Consider the following 20,817-nt stretch of genomic DNA (forward strand, 5'->3'; position numbering starts at 1 on the left):
TGACTTGTGCTTCCTGTTCGCCGAACAAAAGAGATGTGACGTGGTGATGATGTTATAATAAAAAATAGTACCACAGAATCTGAAACAATCTAGAAATACTTTTATTATTTTTAGTATTTTAATTATTTTATCTTAATAAAGAACACATTTAATCCTTTCTGATATATGTATTCGTTGTGAAACACTCGTAGATATTTTTTTTAATATTTTCTCTAGCGTGACTGGCGCAATCTTACTGATGCCAGAAGAATAGCGCGCGAAGTGTGTGTGTGCAAATGGACGCCATGGAAAAGACAAGATGTACACAACTTGCCACCAATATCCGACGTTAATTTAGTAATCTTTTGTGTAGTTGCGTTAACATAATCAAGAGTGAACTGCAGAAGTTATGTTATTTTATTATTTACGTAAGTTATAGTGAAATTCCACGATAATGTTATAAAATACTTTAACTTAGCTGAAACTAAGTAAGAGCACATTGTTTCAGTTTCTCGCAAACGTTGTTATTCAAAAACAAATACTAAATCTAATGTAGAATTTTATTTGTGTTCATGATAAAGAAACGTAGGGAAGACGAGAGATCAATTTATTTTATAGATTGTTAATCAGTGGAACCATAAGTAAGTACATGGCCAACTATGCAGCCGGATAATGAAAATTGAAACTAACCTAGAAAACAGGACATCCCTTCAAAGAAAAATGGGAAGAAGATTCCAAAGAATTGCCCTCCAATATCTCTATTGACCCCCCCCCAAAATCCATCAATTTACAGTGCAGTTAAGTGGGATACGAGAAATAGCGTGTGTTTAATGCTAGTGCATCGTGTATTGTAAATTTAAGCCGGCATTCACAGTGCTTCGTCTTCTTTAAAGAAAGAAAATAATTAATTATATGCAATTATTTCTTCGTGTAAGTTCCAAATTACTACGAATATGGGCTCTCGTAATGGTAGTATATGTTGAATAAAAATCACTAACAAAATGTTGTAATGTTGTAAACGTAAGTATCATATATAACCTGTGTTAATTGAATAAAATTTACATATTGTACATCTTTTGTGTGCATTTACCTTTACAGTATTTTCTGCACAATCACTACCAAATGGTGGACATTATGTCTAAGTACTTGTGTTCATTCTGCTAATGCCGGCAGGCGTGGCAAGGACGGTGGGCACTCGCGGTCGCAACCTCAATTAAATATTATTTTGGTTCGAGATCCAACTTGGAGGTTTGCGCACTCTTCATTTTAATGTTGTCATTTGTGTTGCGAATGTCCTTTTCCCACCAACTACTAAAATTCACCACAGGTAAGGTGCACCGAACAGGAGTTGTAAGAATTACTTATCCCAAAGTGAGAACAGGTAAGAGCCAAATGAAAATTGAATGCTTGGGGTTATGAAACGTTTTCCGAATAAGGAAAGTCAACGAACCGAACTACACACGATCCAATCGTGTCATAAGAAAGGCCAGCCCGAACAGGAATCGAACCAAACACGATCTAATCGTGTTATATGCCATGCCGGATTGTACTTGTCGTTAGGGTAAAAGGTTGTCATTACAATCCGTAACTTTCACTTTTGTTAAAAGGTATTTCTATTTCATTGATAAGTACCTTTAGATTATAAAATTTGGTGCCATACATTTGAACATTCAGCTTCTTTTTACAATTTGTTAGCACTTAGGTTTAATTTTACATAAGAAACGTTCCTTAATTCACTCTATTTACACAGACTTTTATGTATGATTTTTATTTCAGCAATAATATTTGCTAACGGGTCATCATGGTTGGAACACAGAAGATTATGTTTGAAGGCACTCAAAGATTTGGGTTTCGGAAGGAATAATACCATGGAGTCAGTGATTTCAGAAGAAAGTTTTCGTTTAACAGCAATGTTAGAGCAGAAGATGGTGGAATCTGGATCGAGAGGAGTACCGATGTTACATATATTTCATGCACCAGTTATCAACTGCCTCTGGGGAATTGTTGCAGGACATACTTTCAATTATGATGATCCATTGTTACTAAAGATAATACATCTGCTTGAAGAATGTGAAGCAGCAGTGATGAAGTCAGGAGCGATTTTGAATGTATTTCCATGTCTTCGTTTCATTGCTCCAGAATTTACAAGCTACAATCATCAAATAAGATTTAAAAAACTATTTAACGCTTATATTCAAGTAAGACTTCTAGTTCATATTGTTGTTTATTTCCAATTAATTTTGTTGTTGAAGACTACTTATTTACATTAGCAACAAGAAATTGAACGTTTTGGCACTGAAATATAATAAATAGATAGGTAAAATAATTTAAAACAATAAGAACTGCTAGCTAACTCGAAACTTTAACGTCTTACAACTGAAACCTGAAATTCTCATCAATACTGTTCAAATAACCTAGAAACATTTAATTCGTCATTTGTCTAGTGATCTATGTATGTATGTTCCAGAATAACTACGGATCACCTTCAACAATTTCAACTAACTTTAGTATACTTGTTATTCATAACCTGGAATAGAATATCCTGGTGGTAAAACCATATAACATATCTAGAAGAAGTGGGGGTAGCAAATGTATGAAGAAATAAAAAATGATCGACATTAGTGTCGAATACCTCACTTTCGTGGTTGCTGGGATGACGTTTACGATCCTGATGTTGTGCAAGTACAAGTATAGCTTGAAGTGGGGATTTGAGGGACGATCAACTGAATAATAACATTTCTGATGCCATTTCAGTCGATGGTCAACATCAAAAGGATGTGGGACGGGGATGATATTTTCATACAATTGGAAGCGATCAATATTATTATCAAATACATAGTTTCCGGGGTCATTCAAATGAATAGTCACGCACCTGATACTTAAAGTATAAATTCAGCCCCTATCATAACGGGATGAGATAGGGTGAAAAGTAATTCGTAATTATTGTTGAATCCATCAGGCTGTAGTGCAATATGAACTCATTTACAAGTTTTCTCTTTGAAAATAAGATAATTACCAGATTCTAGGGGTGCTTTGAACTAGATATATTAGACAAGGTTATATATAACACACGATTTAATAAGATTCTTATAATTATCATCATTAACCTTAATATATAAAAATACCATTAGACAGCTTATTATTTCTACTAATAATATTAATGGAGGAAATACGATACAAATCAGAGTAGAATTAATAGATATATACTATGAAACCAAAGTACACGTTTTATGGTTTATTACAGACTTTATTTGAAAAGCACAGCAAGAACTACAGTAGAACTACTTTAAGAGACCTCATAGATTATTTGCTACTGGAAATGGAGGAGAAGGATTCACATTTAACCGGTAAGTTTCTGGGTAGATTATTTGAATTGAAAGTTAATACACAGTATTACTCAAGTAAATTTTTAACTAAAACAATTCGAGTTCTTTATTGATAGTTCTTTATTAACAGACATTGGTATCATATTGTGAATGTGTTACCAACAAAAATTTATGACGTCACTTATAGCTAGAACTACCTCTGTTATAAAGAGACAGATTATTCTAATGGTGCTATGCAAAGATCTTTGAAATCAGATGCTTTGCTACATGATTAACTTCGATTTAAGATAAAAACAAAGTTAAAAAAATAATTTGCTTTAAAACATGGTAGTAGTTATGTTGTAATATTTTTGAAATATTTTCATTTAGTTTATGTTCTAGAAATACTGATATTTTTGCAGAAGAACTAAAAACTATGAATGCACGTAATTTTATTCGGTCTATTCGGACTCTACTGGCGATTCATACAGCAAGAAAATTCCCTCCTTCGTGATATATTGCCCGAACTAGTTTAGGTTAAAGGGCTCTGTCACTCTTACTCAGTTTCTCTATAATTAAGTTAAAATCATACAGGTCATTTTGCAATTCATGAGAATGTTTTACATCGGTATTTTTTCTGCAAAGATTAATTTCTTAATGAAATTGAAGAATATTACTTACTTTGAAAACCAGTAGCTAATGTTTTAAATTCAGCTAATTAAATTAAAAATGTAAAAATAATTATAAAATTCAATGGCATATGTAAAGCTGAAGTGCTTTACAAAATTGCTGGGTGATCAAATGGTAACAGGCAGTCTAATTCACAACCAAAGAAACTATAGCGCATGTAGTGATTTTATTGGCATAGTAAGGTAAGTGTGCAGGAAGGTAAGTGGTAGATTAGGTAACGGCATCTACCAGAGTTCTATTATTAGATATAGCGTGATACAGAGAATGAAGGACTCAGACTTCGCTGTTTATTATATATTAGCATAAGAACTACACCAACTTGAAATTGAAGTTAAATGCAAACAATTTTTTACGTACAGGGTGTCCATACCTTTTAGGTCACATTTATACCAGTGACAGAGTGGTCTAATATACGTACTTTGAGATAGGAAACCCAAGGTCTGAAAAGGCTAGTTCCAGTGCCATCTTGAAGTTGCAGCAAAAGAAATGCGGAAACAAGTACAACGTTTCAATAACAAACGTGTTTATCAAGTCGATGTAACCTGTTTTATTATGCTTTACTGTACATCTGAGTATGTAAGATTTAATACCAATAATATACTGCTGCTATGTACGTACAAAAAACTTACAGTAACTGTACAAAGTGACGACCCCTAACCTCGATTCACGTAGCTCAACGCCTAAGGAAATTTTCCCTAACTCTCTCAGATATCTCCGGTGTCTCTTGCACAATCAAGCAGGCAGCTAGAACTCTTGCGAGCATGTCCTCCTCAGATTCTACTGGCGAATCATACACCAAGGAAATACCCTCCTTCGTGATGTATTGCCCGAACTATTTTAGAATATACTTCTAGATGTCCGAAAAAGAACGTGGGTGCAACATGAAGGCGCACCTGCCCCCTTCGATGTGGATGGTCACCATTATTCGGATACAACCTTTCTTAATCTTTGGATTGAAAGAGGAGGTATCATCCGGTGGTTAGCGCACGCCCAGAATCTCAACCCTCTCTACTTTTACCTTTGAAAACACGCCAAGTCCTTGGTGTATGAATCGCCAGTAGAATCCGAAAAATACTTGCTTGATTATGCAACAGATTCCGGAGTTATCTGAGCGAGTGAGACAAAATTTCCTTAGGTTTTGTGCTACGCGAGTCGAGGTTGCTGGTCGTCAATTTGTACAGCTACTGTAAGTTTTTGGTACGTACTTTTCAACAGTCGGTTGTTTGTATTAAGCCTTACATATTCAAAGTGTCATGTATAATAAAGCAGGTTACGTCGATTTGATAAAGACATTTGTTATTGAAACTTCGTACTTGTTCACACAATTTTCTATAGTGTCATGATGGCATGACTTTTGAACTAGCCATTTTAAACCTTCCGCTTCCTATCTCAAAATACGTACATAGGACCCATCTATCACCTGTATAAATTTGAGCTGAAATGTTATGGACACCCTGTATATTCTGTACCGAAATCATTTCTCATATTTTAACATGCGAAGATATCCATATATTAAGAAGGGCATTTAGTTAAATCTTTACTTATTTTGTGAACCAAGATGATAATTCTATAAAAATACTGAAGAAATTTACCACACAATCCATTTAGCCCAAACATTCCTTTCAAACTTTTGAATGTTCTAAAAATCCGTTATTGAAACTATGTTCAGAATAATGAACATGTTAGATAGCATCACTTATTGACGAAGAATATTGATTCAATTGAACGTATACATAAAATATATTCCCCGGTCTTGATAAAAGCATCAAGTTACATTTTATTCAACGCATTAGCAATGTCGGATAATTCTATGAACAGCCGAAAGAGGCGGTAGTACGTACAACAACTACCATCGTATAACAACTACCATCGTAGTCTATATCATAAATACATATGTAAGAATTGTGGAAATATGATTATTCTATTTTGGCTATTTCGACTCTACCAGTAGTTTCTTTCCGCATCCACATACAATGTTCCAAGATAATACGTTTCATGGAAGTTTTCCATCCAATCAGTCTGTTTGTTCTTGCAACTTTAAGCTGGCATCCAACTCGTGAAAGCCTCTGTCGATTTCGCATTTTGGAGAATTCTTGCTAATTACTTTATTAACTTGTTCGAAACGCCAAAATTGAAAGTATGGTTTCCTCTCTGTAACCTGACTTTCCTGATCCCAGTTTAGCATTAGGTTGCTCTTTGCCTATACGTAGGCCTGATTTGTAAGTAAATGTGAGGTCTAATCGTCAGAGACAGTCAAAGTTTTGTTGTCAAATTATTTCACTGTATTGGAAGACTATATCACGTCAAATTGGTTTCATGAGTCTCAAATTTTTGTAATATATTACTAAGGAATATAAAGTTACCATCAAAGCCGTTGGATTCTACTCACTCTTAAGTAAATAATCAAATACTACTTAAGAGATTGATCTTGCGATTTATTTTGCAATATCCTGATTGATAGACATTATGCATTAATGCACCCGCTTAACTTGTCAGAAAAAAATGCTCAGCAAATGTAACATGACTCTCATCCTGACGATGGAGAAATCACCAACTTCATGCACGAAAAACCACAATTCCTGTCAGACTGCGTTTCTAAGCACCTTGAAAAATTCAAAACAGATTTCAGGGATGATGTTTCAGGTCATATTCCCATTTCGAAAACTGTGAAGGTAGATTTCGCTCTTTCAAATCGTGTACTGCTGAATTTGCTCTACTGAAATCTTTATTCATTATTGTTGTTTTTCATCAAGAGTAAATTATATAACTTCATCTAGGGAAAGCAGATGACAAAATTTGAAATTACATAATATTAAAACACATTTTTACTGGTACCCTCATGAACCTAAGGCCACATTTTAATTAATATTCTGATTAAACATTGTTTTAAGGTAGGCGAGTATTTCATATTTGTTGAAGATTTGTTTTAAAGAAAACTGTCCTTCAAGATAATTATATTCATTTTATATGTTTTACTTTTGTTATCAACAGTAATCTTTGACCAATTACAAATTTTTGCCTACGGTGTGCTCTAGATAGACTCCGTCGCTGTATACATTTATTGTTGCTGCATAGATTTTTTATACTACTGTAAGTCTTCAATTGTCAATTTAAACCCCTTCAGGATCCTATGGTACAATTTGTACCATACGCATTTTTCATGGTACATTGCGTTATTTCTCTTCCATTTGAGCTTTTTCGTCCGGTTCTTTTTTTTGGATTTCCAAGTCCAGAGGCCTTGTAGAAGACATTACGTATGGTTTCAGACCGTCTTGCGTCCAGATATAGGAGGTGATGACGTCATAATTCAAAAAATTCTTTTCTCATTTTCTAAGCATATGTTCAATATTTTTTGGCGAGCTTATTTTTCTACGTAGAAGATTGAAGTTTTGCACAAACATTCAGTCCTCCGAGTAGTATTTACCAGATTTTTTGTTCCGATGTCAGTGTTAAAACAGGGGGAAACCAGAGGGGCAAAGGGGTGAAAAAGGGATATTTTTACCCCCAAAATCCCGTTTTTCCTCATTTTCCCGCCCCACATACATTATGGGGACACATGATGGGGAGTCATACCGTCTGAAGGGCAGTTCCATTCAGAAGAGAATGACGGTCGAATCATTGTCCTAGGGTAATTAGGGACGTCTCAGAGATTTTTTGAAAAATATACTTCTATATAGGGAAAAATGGGACATGGTGGGTATATTTTTTTTTGGCGGGCTTACTTTTGCACCTAGAAGATTGAAATTGTGCACAAACATTCAGCCTACCCAGTAGTATTTATCAGATTTTTTCAGATCTCTGCATTAAATCAGAGGGGGTCCAGGGGGGGAAAAACTGAAAAAAAGGGATTTTTAGACCAAAAAATCCAGTTTTTCAGGATTTTCCCGCCTCACATACATGATGGAGACACGTGAGTCATACCGTCGGAAAGGCAGTTCCATTCTGAAGAGAATGACGGTCGAATTGTTATTCTAGGGTAATTAGGAACGTCTCAGTGAATTTTTTTCAAAATATACTTCTGTATAGGGTAACGTGGGGAAATTTCTGAACTTTTTTCTGGCGGGTCTATTTTTGCACCGAGAAGATTAAAATTGCGCACAAACATTCAGTCCACCGAGTGGTATTTAACGGATTTTTTCAGATTTCTGCGTTAAAACAGGGGGGTCCAGAGGGGCTAAAAGTTGAAAAAAGGGAAATTTAGACAAAAATCCCTTTTTTCTGCAATTTCCCGCCTTAGATACATGATGGAGACATGTGAATGGTACCGCCTGAAAGGCAGTTCAATTCAGAAGAGAATATGGGCGACACATGACCCTAGGGTAATTAGGGATGTCTCAGGAATTTTTTTCCCTGAGATCATAGTGTTTTGTGGTAATTTGGGGCATTGTGGGAAATTTTGATAAAATTTCTCCCTCCCTTACTATTCAAGATAGAAACTTGAAATTTGGCACACACGTTCAGTATACGAAGTACTATTTCTCAGATTCTTTCTAGATGGCTACGTTCACACACGGGGGCCCAGGGGGCCAAAATTCGAGAAAAAAATTTCCCTCCGAAACTTTCACTTCGACATTTTTTCCCGCTTCTGGTATATGGTATGAGCATGCAAGTGGTACCATTTGAAAGCCAGCTCTATTCTGAAGAGAATGAGGTATAAACCGTGATCCTAGGATAAATAGTGACGATACAGTAGCTGCTTGACTGAAAGTCTAAAAAATAGCTCAAAAAGCCAGGATCCGGAAAGAATTAATTGCCATACTTGTTACCCGAATGAGAGAGACTTACGAAGTTTACGGAAATTTTGCCAAACTCAGTTTGTATATTTTGACTGCCATCTATTAACTCATATGTCGATGGCGCCTGTTTTAATTTTCTTGCTATGTACAAACTCTGTATGAGACTGTTGATTACAGTTTAACGTGTGCTGAGCATAATCGTAATCTTATGCACTCTTGTCACCTAATCCTGAGTTTTGTGCGTGCTATTAAGAGGTTTTATGTAGAATCCAATTAATTATCATCATGCTATATTCGTGTAACTCGTCTTTAGAACAGTACAGCCCGTTAAGTATCACTGATTAACCCTAAATCTTCAGTCTCTGCGATGACTAGATTTATGACTGATATCATGCACTGCGGCTACAAAGTTGGAAAACTTTATGAGTCCTAATTATACACCAATTTCTGTGGCCCTTTTCATTCATGGTAAGATCTCATCGCTGACGACTGTGTTGCCGCTCTTTCTTTGTTATATATTTCTGTTCTTTTACTATCTTCCTAAACTTGATTTTCAAGGGGAGTACCAGAAGCGGTACCCAGGTCTGTTTAGATCAATTACACTCATTGATTGAAAGTGACAAGAAATTTCATGTTATGAAGTCACAGGGTCATGTTACGTGTCATGACGTCGCAGGTCATTTACCCTGACTTTGGTAAAGGTAGCACCCCTAGCGTTTAAATTTGGGAACTTTTGAGTAACTTTTAGGTCTATGGTCCCTACGGAGAGCTTAGTGTTACCTAAATATGTACTTCTGAAAATTTCTCGGTTCTAAGTCGTTCTCTTGAATGGATAGAAGATGTCAAAATTTTGTTTTTCGGCGTTATTTGTAATCCAAAATGTGTCTTTATGTATCCTCGTCGCCATAAGTGCCTTTACATCGCAGTGACGGGTATGTGACCGCGCAGTACTCCAAGCAAGGGATGGTTGTATAAGAATTTTTGATTAATTTTGAAGAGTTTTTATTTTGACTAGGGAATTAACATACGTATAGGGAGTAAAGACACAGATTTGAAGCATCAGTGCACGAAAAGATTCGTATTCTCAGTTTTTCTATTTATTGTTTTATATGTTAAGTTAAACACCACAATATGTATCACTGATATCGCAGATCGTATTATTTTGTAAAATCGTGTCTGTAACCTATTGTCAAATCATTCATCTCCAGACATGATGTAGAGAAAAGAGAAAGAGATAAGACATCTGTAATATATGTATATGTGACTCAATAAGTAATTGTAGAAATTAGTTAAAGGACACGTAAGAGAGCGAAAAAGAGGTCTAGAAGCCTGAACATTTTTTTAAAAAACGTCCTAGATAGGTGAAAATATAGTTAAAAATTGCAAAATGTATCATGTAATTTATCTTTCTTTTCTTATATCCTAGTATACATTTTCTTTCACATCCAAACATCTCTATTCAGAGTTACGAGATAAAGGTGAAGAGAGAAACATTTCCATCTCAAGAATTATATCAGAAAAAATCCTTTGACTTGGGCTAGATTCGAACTCGTAACCCTTGAAAGCATGAGTCTGCGCTTTACCGATTTAGCTAACAATTGCTGTTGCAAAAGCCTGATTTCTACAACTAACGGTTGCTGAATGGTGTGTATTAACGAAATTGGCCGAAATAATTGCTTCATATAGCTATTGCAATAATAATAATAATAATAATAATAATAATAATAATAATAATAATAATAATAATAATAATAATAATAATAATAAAGAAGATGAACAGAATTTAAAAAGTCGCATTGTTAAAAGTTTGGTGTGCGTAGTTAGTCCTAATATGAGATTTTATTAATTATATATAATAAATGTAAGCGTGGTTTATTCGTGCGTGCTACTCAAATTACTCAACTCACTACCGTAGTCTCATAAGGGTTGTACGCGTATGGTACAGTAGCCCTGCGTCCTCCAACTGTGAAGAAAGATTCGGTTTGAACCTATGCGTGTCCTAAAAGGAAGAAGGAAATTCAAAGAAAGAAAAGTGGTTTAGAAATTATGTAAACGTAGAATATCTCACGAGGTGAGGTGATATAGAGTTCAGCGTGCCTTTCAGCTGTGACTCTATACAAGATATGCATCTACGACTTAACATGGAACCCGAACCACACGACTCCTGCCGGAAATCGAAACCCGTATCACCTCTAGCTCTATCATGGGAGACACAGGGGCATGTAGAAATAATCGAAAATGAACGATATTAATGTTAAATCCACAGCTTTCAAGGTCCTAAATATTCCTAATTGAAAGATATGAGTGTCTATTCAATAGTTTTCCGGGTCGCTGAAGTGAATAATGACACTTCCGATACCACAAAAGCCCAAGTTTTTATTCTTCGTTAGCGGCAAGTTGATTCATTTGCTCCTGCTGGAAATGGATTAGTACTATTTCGTTCCGATTCAAATATGTATTCTACTGGGAAAACTAATCTCAAATATATCTTTGAAATATTAACCTATTCTTCCCGGGCAACGCCGGGTATTTCAATTAGTAAATAAATAATTTAAGAAACAATGAGTATATTTAATGGAAACAGAGATATGTATTTTTGAATGTTGTATATGAATTGCTAATTCATACTTTATCTAGTAGAAAATGGTGCATCCATTATACATTCTGAAGCAATAGGGAGAACTATTGGAGGTATATTTTATTTATCAACTGTCGAATTTAGTGTGGAATAATTTGAAATAATTTATTTCGAAACTATCGAGAGAAGACTGAGACCGCTATTTGTCGGTTGAAAGGAGACTAATACTGTAAATAGTCTCGTATTGTCTCGTTTTGATACCAGTCCTACTTCGTGGTTTGTTCTCTAGTAACTGGTTGCGTAGTGCACCTACAGTATATAAGACGTCGTATATTTAAATGTTTGAGAACTTTCCCCACCTCCACTTGACGAATCTTTCTAACTAAAAGTACCAGAACGTTTATGTAATTATGCGTTTAAGTACAGGTCCTATCCTTATGTCAATTATTTTCTTGAAACAGAGAATGAAAAATGTAACAAGTTATAATGTCGATTGCTCATAATCCTGTATAGATAAAAGGCACTTTATAGAGTGTCGGACTCCGTGGCGTAAATATAGTAGTTACTGGCTTGGTAAGTTCATCACTGAACGCGTTTCCGTCATATCGTGCAATGATGTCACCTTTAACACATGCTCGGGACAGGACCACAGGAGGAGTAACTCTGTTGTTTGCTTACTCGCTTGCTGCTGTGCAGTGGTGCCCACCCCTCTTATGTCCATGACGCACTCCCCCAATTGTCTACCCGTAGGTGTTCTTCCATGAAAAAAATCTTTTCGTTTAATTTTTACACTCCCTCAAACATATTTATACATATTTTTACTCCCCAAATATTTCAATGACGCACTTTGCGTCATAGCTCCCCCTTGTGGGCACCCCTGCTGCTGTGTATTCTCTTTGGAACCTGATGTGAAATTACTGCTTTCTCCTTACTTTCAGCTGTTTTTGCTATTTCTAATTTAGATGTCTCTTATATTAGTGGAATTTTATTCCATCATGGAAATATATTTTATTTCTTTTTAAGTGTAAATAAAAAGAAAAGTCTATTTGGACAAGTTTCCCACAACTCTAGAGGTATTGTCTTGGGTGCGCTTTTCTTTTCTTTTGCTTTAGGGCCGCGGTGGCTCAGTGGCAGAGCTTTCACCTCTAGTGCTTGGGGCCTCGGGTTCGATTCCAGCCCCCGCCAAATGAACTTTGTGGCGGACGAACACCGTATGCGTGGGTTTCCTCGGGGTTCTCCCATTTCCTCCCACTCTCTTCATTTCATTCATTACTCATCTTCACCGTCTCATTTAGCCTAACCAGCACAATCGTGGGACGTAAAACTTAAAGATTTCATTTCATTTCTTCAACACAAATGCAATTAAAACCTGACTCTGAGAGCGCAACAATGTTATCTTTTTCGAAGGGTCAGTGATTTTGTGTCGAAGGTAATGTCACGCGAAGAGACAGGCTGCACGTGGGCTTACCTTGTCTTACGTTTGGCAACATTGAACTTGGTCAAGTGGCCTATTGCTTATAAATTTAGGTATTTGCCCTAAAGCTATACAGCAAGCTGTGTACGTGTCTGAGTAGTATTGGCCCCACTTCAGGACACTTTTTGGCCCCTGGGTCCCTGCCTCAGGACCCATGGTCCCTGCCCGGGGTCAATGACCTAGGGGTACATAGGACCACCCCCTCTAAATTTTGGCAGGGGTATAATGGCCCACCCCCTAAATTTTGGCAGGGGTACATAGAACCACCCCCCTTAAATTTTGGAAATTGCCAAATCTAAAAATTTGGTATGGTAGCCTAGGACCATAGTATGTACCTCTATCAGTATTGGGTGTCTATGTCGTTCCCTTTCATGGGTAAAAAATTGCCAAAAAGTCAAATTTCGGGGTTTTTGACCTAAGTTATCCCCTTTGATGAGGTATTATTATCCTATATAGTTATATGGGCGTATACAGGGGTTTATTCCCTTTCATAAGACATGAGTATATTAATGCACCCCTTGAAAAATTTGGGAGGGGTACCTTGGCCCCCCCCTTAAATTTTGGAAATTGACCAATTTAAACATTTGGTATTATAGTACAAGACCCTAATATGTATTATGATAAATTTGGGTGGTCCACCTTGTTCCCTTCTAGGGGTACAAAATTGCCAAAAATATAAACGTAAGCAATACGTAATACCACGTGTTTGGTTTTTGGTCGATTTTATTCCCTTTGATGAGGTCCTATTACCTTATATGTTTACATGAGCGTATACAGGAGTCTATTACCTTTCATAAGACATGGGTATATTGATGCACCCCCAGGAGGGGTACCTTGGCCCAACCCTTTAATTTTGGAAATTGCTTAATTTCAACATGTGGTGTCATAGTACTGGATCCTAATATGTATCATGATAAATTTGGGTGGTCCACCTCGTTCCCTTTTAGGGGTACAAAATTGCCAAAATATAAACGTAAACAATACGTTATACCACGTGTTTGATTTTGACCTAATTTATCTCCTTGATCAGGTCCTATTACATCATATAGTTATATGGTCATGTATAGGGGTCCATTCCCTATCATAAGACATAGGTACATTTGTGCACCCCGGGAGGGGTACAATGGCCCACCCCTTTAATTTGGAAATTGCTCAATTAAACATTTGGTATTACAGTATAGGACCCTAATATGGATCACTATAAATTTGGGTGGTCCACCTCGTTCCCTTTTAGAGGTACAAAATTGACAAAATATAAACGTAAGCATTACGTTGTACCACGTGTTTGGTTTTTGACCTAATTTATTCCCTTGGATGAGGTCCTATTACCTTATATGGTTATATGGTAATGTATAGGTGTTTATTCCCTATCATAAGACATAGGTATATTGATGCACCCCGGGAGGGGATTCGTTATCATAGTACATGCCTCATCATGTATCATGATAAATTTGGGTGGTCCACAAAGTTCTCTTTTAGGGGTACAGAATTGCTAAAATATAAACATAAGCAATATGTTGTACCATGTGTTTGGTTTTTGGCTCAATTTCTCCCCTTTGATGAGGTTTTATTACCTTATATGGTTATATGGTCATGTATATAGGTTCATTTCCTATCATAAGATATGGGTACATTGATGCATCCTTTAAGAATTTGGGAGGGGTATCTTGGCTCATCCACTCGGTTTTAGAAATTGTTTAATATAAGCATTTGGTATCATAGTACAGGTCTTCAATATGTACCACTATAAATTTGGATGGTCCACATCGTTCCCTTTTCATAGGTAAAGAACTACCAAAAATCAAATTTCGGAGGTTATTGACCCCTAGTTAGCACGTTATATGGGTATGTACAGAGGTTTATTACCTTTATATGTTTATGTTTCCTTTTAAATTTGGGAATTATCAAATAACAAAATTCGGTAAACGTTTTCTAGGACCCATTGTAGATGTTGATGTTCCTCTTATGGCCAAATATTCAAAATTTAAATGTTATTGACCGGCTTTATTATTGAATAAGTACAGGATTTATTACTTTTTTCATAAGACACAGGTGTATTTGTGTACCAATCTTAAATTTTGGAAGGGGTACATTTCTTATTGTCGTATCAATAATTGGTAATTGTTCTTAAAATTGGATAGTATCTCATTCATTGGGTAAATCATTGTCAAATATGAGTATGATCACGTGATCGGTTATTGACCTATGATGGGATTAGGAGTCCAGGACATTGGTACATTAAAACTTTGTAGGATAATTTGAGAATTGTCAAATGAAATTACGTCATTGGTTTTGATTATTCCCGCCAAATATAAACGTAAGCAAGACGTTGTACCACGTGATTGTCCTTGATGAGGTAGTGTACAGGGATTCATTTCCTTTGTTGTGGTACTTCTTAAGTTTGAGTACACACACTTCTAGAAAACAGTTGGTTCTACTCAGGTAAACAATTAACGGACATTATTGACCTTATTGAACATATAATGATATGATTAACTCGAAGACTTAGGTATATCAAGAGAAGTATTCTTTAAATTTGGGAATGGTGATAATTTTAACATAAGGTGCGAAATTTTAAACAATACATTGAACTTTAGTCACAGCTCATAGTCTAAGATCATTGGTGGTGATTGATTTGACCTTGAGCTTTAGAAATCTGATAGCTAACCTTATTGAATCTTATGACTCATAGACGAAAGGCAATACATGCTACAACAGTTTGAAATTTAATCATAAGGTGATGTAATCTGACACTAGCAAAGTTATTGTTAATGCAATTTGATTGGATGATCACTATCTTTTCTGCAATCTGATTGATTGATCACTATCTTTCGTGCAATCTGATTGGTTGATGATTTTCAAATCTTTGCTGTATTCAGTTTTAAGTTTTGTTTAACATTTAAAAATCTTGGTTTCGTTCAACATTTTGCACTCACTGATAAATATGATCAAAACCGTTTATTTGTGAATCGAATAGTTAAAAACCGGATAAAGTTTGACGGTTAACCGTGAAACGTAAAATTTTTAGTTTGAAATTTTTTTGTTTAAAACTTTTTGTTTGAAAATTCTTGCTTTCAAATTTTTGTTTGAATTGTTTTTGTTTCAGAATTTTGTTTGAAATTTTTTTTGACAACTTTTGTTTCAAATTTTTTTGTTTAAAAATTTTTCGTTTGAAATTTTTTAAAATTTTTTCGTTTCAAAATTCTGTTTAAAATTTTTGTTTGAAATTTTTCGTTTCCAAATTTTTTGTTTCAAAATTTTGTTTGATTTTTTTCGTTTTAAAATTTTGTTTGAATTTTTTTCGTTTGAAATTTTTTGTTTGAAATTTTTTCGTTTGAATTTTTGTTTGAAATGTTTGTTTCAAAATTTTGGCTTGACATTTTTAAAGTTTGTGCGCTCATTAGTAAAGAACCGAAACTGTTTAGAACAAAACCTCTGGCAACATTTCAGAACATGATAATGCAACGTCATCAATTTTGCATCATATATAAGTATCGTTCGAGTTAGTATTCATGATAACATCATCATGGCTACTTGTCTGCAGTTTCTAAACACACGTGATGTGATGAAATCATTTACCAAGATTACTGATTTACAACATAATGTACCTTATAGAATCTTAGCTAGCCAAATGATAACTACAAAGTTTGGATTAAGAATCGTAGTAAAGCTTGAAAATGATAAGAATATAATTTTACCAGCAAGATATTTACCCATGGAAGCATCAAAACAAGAAGAACTGCTGCGTTTCTTAAATATTGGATCTGTATCTTTATGTTACAAAGGATTCTTGGGTCGAAGTCATCAATTTGAATTTAGTACACAGCCAGATTCGTCAGCAATTGTGATGAAATCATGAATTCAAAAGTCAGCACATTCCTTTGACGTCAGACATAGTTGTATGAATTTGGTTTGTCAGCATGACGTCAGTAACTGTGATGAAACCATGAATTCAAACGTCAGCACATTCCTTTCCAATGACGTCAGCCGTAGTTCTGTAAATCAACCAATATACTGTCATCCCACGAAATCATTTGAGCAAGTGCTTTTCAGGAGGAAAGATGTGTACTTCTAACGATAAAGAGTTCATCTTCGCAAGCTATTATCCAATAAATATATTTCAAACAAAACATGTGATGATTGGTATCAGTGCTAGAACATTTGAACCAGTAATTCGATTGGGCAAAGCAGAACAATTTGGTGTACAACTGACCTTTGAAGAATGGCAAATATTATGTTCACGAATCGACCAAATGAACGATTATTTTCATGATGAGCTAAATGTGACCATAGTCAAATCATTAGGCTCAAATCATGAAGTGGTGATGCGTACAGTCCTCTAAGAGAAGATGGTGCTGTTACGTAAAAAGAGTACATTTCATGTCCCTTGCAACATGGTGTATCTAACGGAAACGGAATGGAACAAATTCATCAGCGTATTTCAGTGTGTTAAACATGCAGTGGAAGTGTGCAACAAAACAAGTATATTTCTAAAAAAGTACTATTTTGAAAAATGTGTTATGCATATTGTACAACATGTATTTAGATATTGTGATGGTTGTCAACATCGTTCGTGGGTGCATACCTGTATTGATAAACAGTTTATTTGTGATCAAATGGACATTGAGTTTCCACCAATTGATATTGCAATAGACATTAAAAGACTTCAATTGGAATTAAAAGTATATGCTAAAGACAAACTAGTGCAAGAAGTTCAAAATACATTGTATCGACAATATCCAGAACCACTATCTGGTATGGATGTATGTGGAGTGTAATAAAATGATCCATTTCAATGAATTGTGTTTTTTTCATTTCAAGTACAACCCCATGTTTTGACGTGTACTATTGCACCACAATGTTGCCAGAGGTTTTAGTTCTAAACAGTTCCGGTTCTTTACTAATGAGTGCACAAACTTTAAAAATGTCAAACCAAACTTTGAAACAAAAATTTCAAACAAAAATTCAAACGAAAAAAATTCAAACAAAAAATTTCAAACGAAAAAAATTCAAACAAAATTTTGAAACGAAAAAAACATCAAACAAAATTTTGAAACAAAAAATTTGGAAACGAAAAATTTCAAACAAAAATTTTAAACAAAATTCTGAAACGAAAAAATTTTAAAAAATTTCAAACGAAAAATTTTTAAACAAAAAAATTTTGAAACAAAAGTTGTCAAAAAAAAATTCAAACAAAATTCTGAAACAAAAACAATTCAAACAAAAATTTGAAAGCAAGAATTTTCAAACAAAAAGTTTTAAACAAAAAAATTTCAAACTAAAAATTTTACGTTTCACGGTTAACCGTCAAACTTTATCCGGTTTTTAACTATTCGATTCACAAATAAACGGTTTTGATCATATTTATCAGTGAGTGCAAAATGTTGAACGAAACCAAGATTTTTAAATGTTAAACAAAACTTAAAACTGAATACAGCAAAGATTTGAAAATCATCAACCAATCAGATTGCACGAAAGATAGTGATCAATCAATCAGATTGCAGAAAAGATAGTGATCATCCAATCAAATTGCATTAACAATAACTTTGCTAGTGTCAGATTACATCACCTTATGATTAAATTTCAAACTGTTGTAGCATGTATTGCCTTTCGTCTATGAGTCATAAGATTCAATAAGGTTAGCTATCAGATTTCTAAAGCTCAAGGTCAAATCAATCACCACCAATGATCTTAGACTATGAGCTGTGACTAAAGTTCAATGTATTGTTTAAAATTTCGCACCTTATGTTAAAATTATCACCATTCCCAAATTTAAAGAATACTTCTCTTGATATACCTAAGTCTTCGAGTTAATCATATCATTATATGTTCAATAAGGTCAATAATGTCCGTTAATTGTTTACCTGAGTAGAACCAACTGTTTTCTAGAAGTGTGTGTACTCAAACTTAAGAAGTACCACAACAAAGGAAATGAATCCCTGTACACTACCTCATCAAGGACAATCACGTGGTACAACGTCTTGCTTACGTTTATATTTGGCGGGAATAATCAAAACCAATGACGTAATTTCATTTGACAATTCTCAAATTATCCTACAAAGTTTTAATGTACCAATGTCCTGGACTCCTAATCCCATCATAGGTCAATAACCGATCACGTGATCATACTCATATTTGACAATGATTTACCCAATGAATGAGATACTATCCAATTTTAAGAACAATTACCAATTATTGATACGACAATAAGAAATGTACCCCTTCCAAAATTTAAGATTGGTACACAAATACACCTGTGTCTTATGAAAAAAGTAATAAATCCTGTACTTATTCAATAATAAAGCCGGTCAATAACATTTAAATTTTGAATATTTGGCCATAAGAGGAACATCAACATCTACAATGGGTCCTAGAAAACGTTTACCGAATTTTGTTATTTGATAATTCCCAAATTTAAAAGGAAACATAAACATATAAAGGTAATAAACCTCTGTACATACCCATATAACGTGCTAACTAGGGGTCAATAACCTCCGAAATTTGATTTTTGGTAGTTCTTTACCTATGAAAAGGGAACGATGTGGACCATCCAAATTTATAGTGGTACATATTGAAGACCTGTACTATGATACCAAATGCTTATATTAAACAATTTCTAAAACCGAGTGGATGAGCCAAGATACCCCTCCCAAATTTTTAAAGGATGCATGAATATACCCATATCTTATGATAGGAAATGAACCTATATACATGACCATATAACCATATAAGGCAATAAAACCTCATCAAAGGGGAGAAATTGGGCCAAAAACCAAACACATGGTACAACATATTGCTTATGTTTATATTTTAGCAATTCTGTACCCCTAAAAGAGAACTTTGTGGACCACCCAAATTTATCATGATACATGATGAGGCATGTACTATGATAACGAATCCCCTCCCGGGGTGCATCAATGTACCTATGTCTTATGATAGGGAATGAACACCTATACATTACCATATAACCATATAAGGTAATAGGACCTCATCCAAAGGAATAAATTAGGTCAAAAACCAAACACGTGGTACAACGTAATGCTTACGTTTATATTTTGTCAATTTTGTACCTCTAAAAGGGAACGAGGTGGACCACCCAAATTTATAGTGATCCATATTAGGGTCCTATACTGTAATACCAAATGTTTAATTGAGCAATTTCCAAATTAAAGGGGTGGGCCATTGTACCCCTCCCGGGGTGCACAAATGTACCTATGTCTTATGATAGGGAATGGACCCCTATACATGACCATATAACTATATGATGTAATAGGACCTGATCAAGGAGATAAATTAGGTCAAAATCAAACACGTGGTATAACGTATTGTTTACGTTTATATTTTGGCAATTTTGTACCCCTAAAAGGGAACGAGGTGGACCACCCAAATTTATCATGATACATATTAGGATCCAGTACTATGACACCACATGTTGAAATTAAGCAATTTCCAAAATTAAAGGGTTGGGCCAAGGTACCCCTCCTGGGGGTGCATCAATATACCCATGTCTTATGAAAGGTAATAGACTCCTGTATACGCTCATGTAAACATATAAGGTAATAGGACCTCATCAAAGGGAATAAAATCGACCAAAAACCAAACACGTGGTATTACGTATTGCTTACGTTTATATTTTTGGCAATTTTGTACCCCTAGAAGGGAACGAGGTGGACCACCCAAATTTATCATAATACATATTAGGGTCTTGTACTATAATACCAAATGTTTAAATTGGGCAATTTCCAAAATTTAAGGGGTGGGCCAAGGTACCCCTCCCGGAGTGCACAAATATACCCATATCTTATGAAAGGTAATGGACCCCTATACATGACCATATAACTATATAGGATAATAACACCTCATCAAAGGGGATAAAATCGACCAAAAACCAAACACGTGGTACTACGTATTGCTTACGTTTATATTTTGGCAATTTTGTACCCTTAGAAGGGAACGAGGTGGACCACCCAAATTTATCATAATACATATTAGGGTCCTGTATTATAATACCAAATATTTAAATTGGTCAATTTCCAAAATTTAAGGGGGGAGGCC

The 20,817-nt window shown here is 35.0% G+C and overlaps 1 protein-coding gene across 1 annotated transcript in view; it reads left to right on the forward strand.

Annotated features, from left to right (window-relative positions):
• The window catches only part of LOC145676380 (methyl farnesoate epoxidase-like), a 73,942-nt gene that overhangs the window by 10,714 nt on the left and 42,411 nt on the right, over nt 1-20,817 (forward strand). Inside the window, exons 4-5 of the mRNA XM_081747232.1 lie at nt 1,756-2,177; nt 3,224-3,326. Of these exons, the coding sequence (XP_081603358.1) occupies nt 1,756-2,177; nt 3,224-3,326 (525 nt within the window). The remainder of the gene's footprint in view (nt 1-1,755; nt 2,178-3,223; nt 3,327-20,817) is intronic.

The sequence above is a fragment of the Thermobia domestica genome, unplaced genomic scaffold, assembly GCF_964235325.1.
Source record: "Thermobia domestica unplaced genomic scaffold, izTheDome1.hap1.1 HAP1_SCAFFOLD_128, whole genome shotgun sequence".
Taxonomy (NCBI): Eukaryota; Metazoa; Arthropoda; class Insecta; order Zygentoma; family Lepismatidae; genus Thermobia; species Thermobia domestica.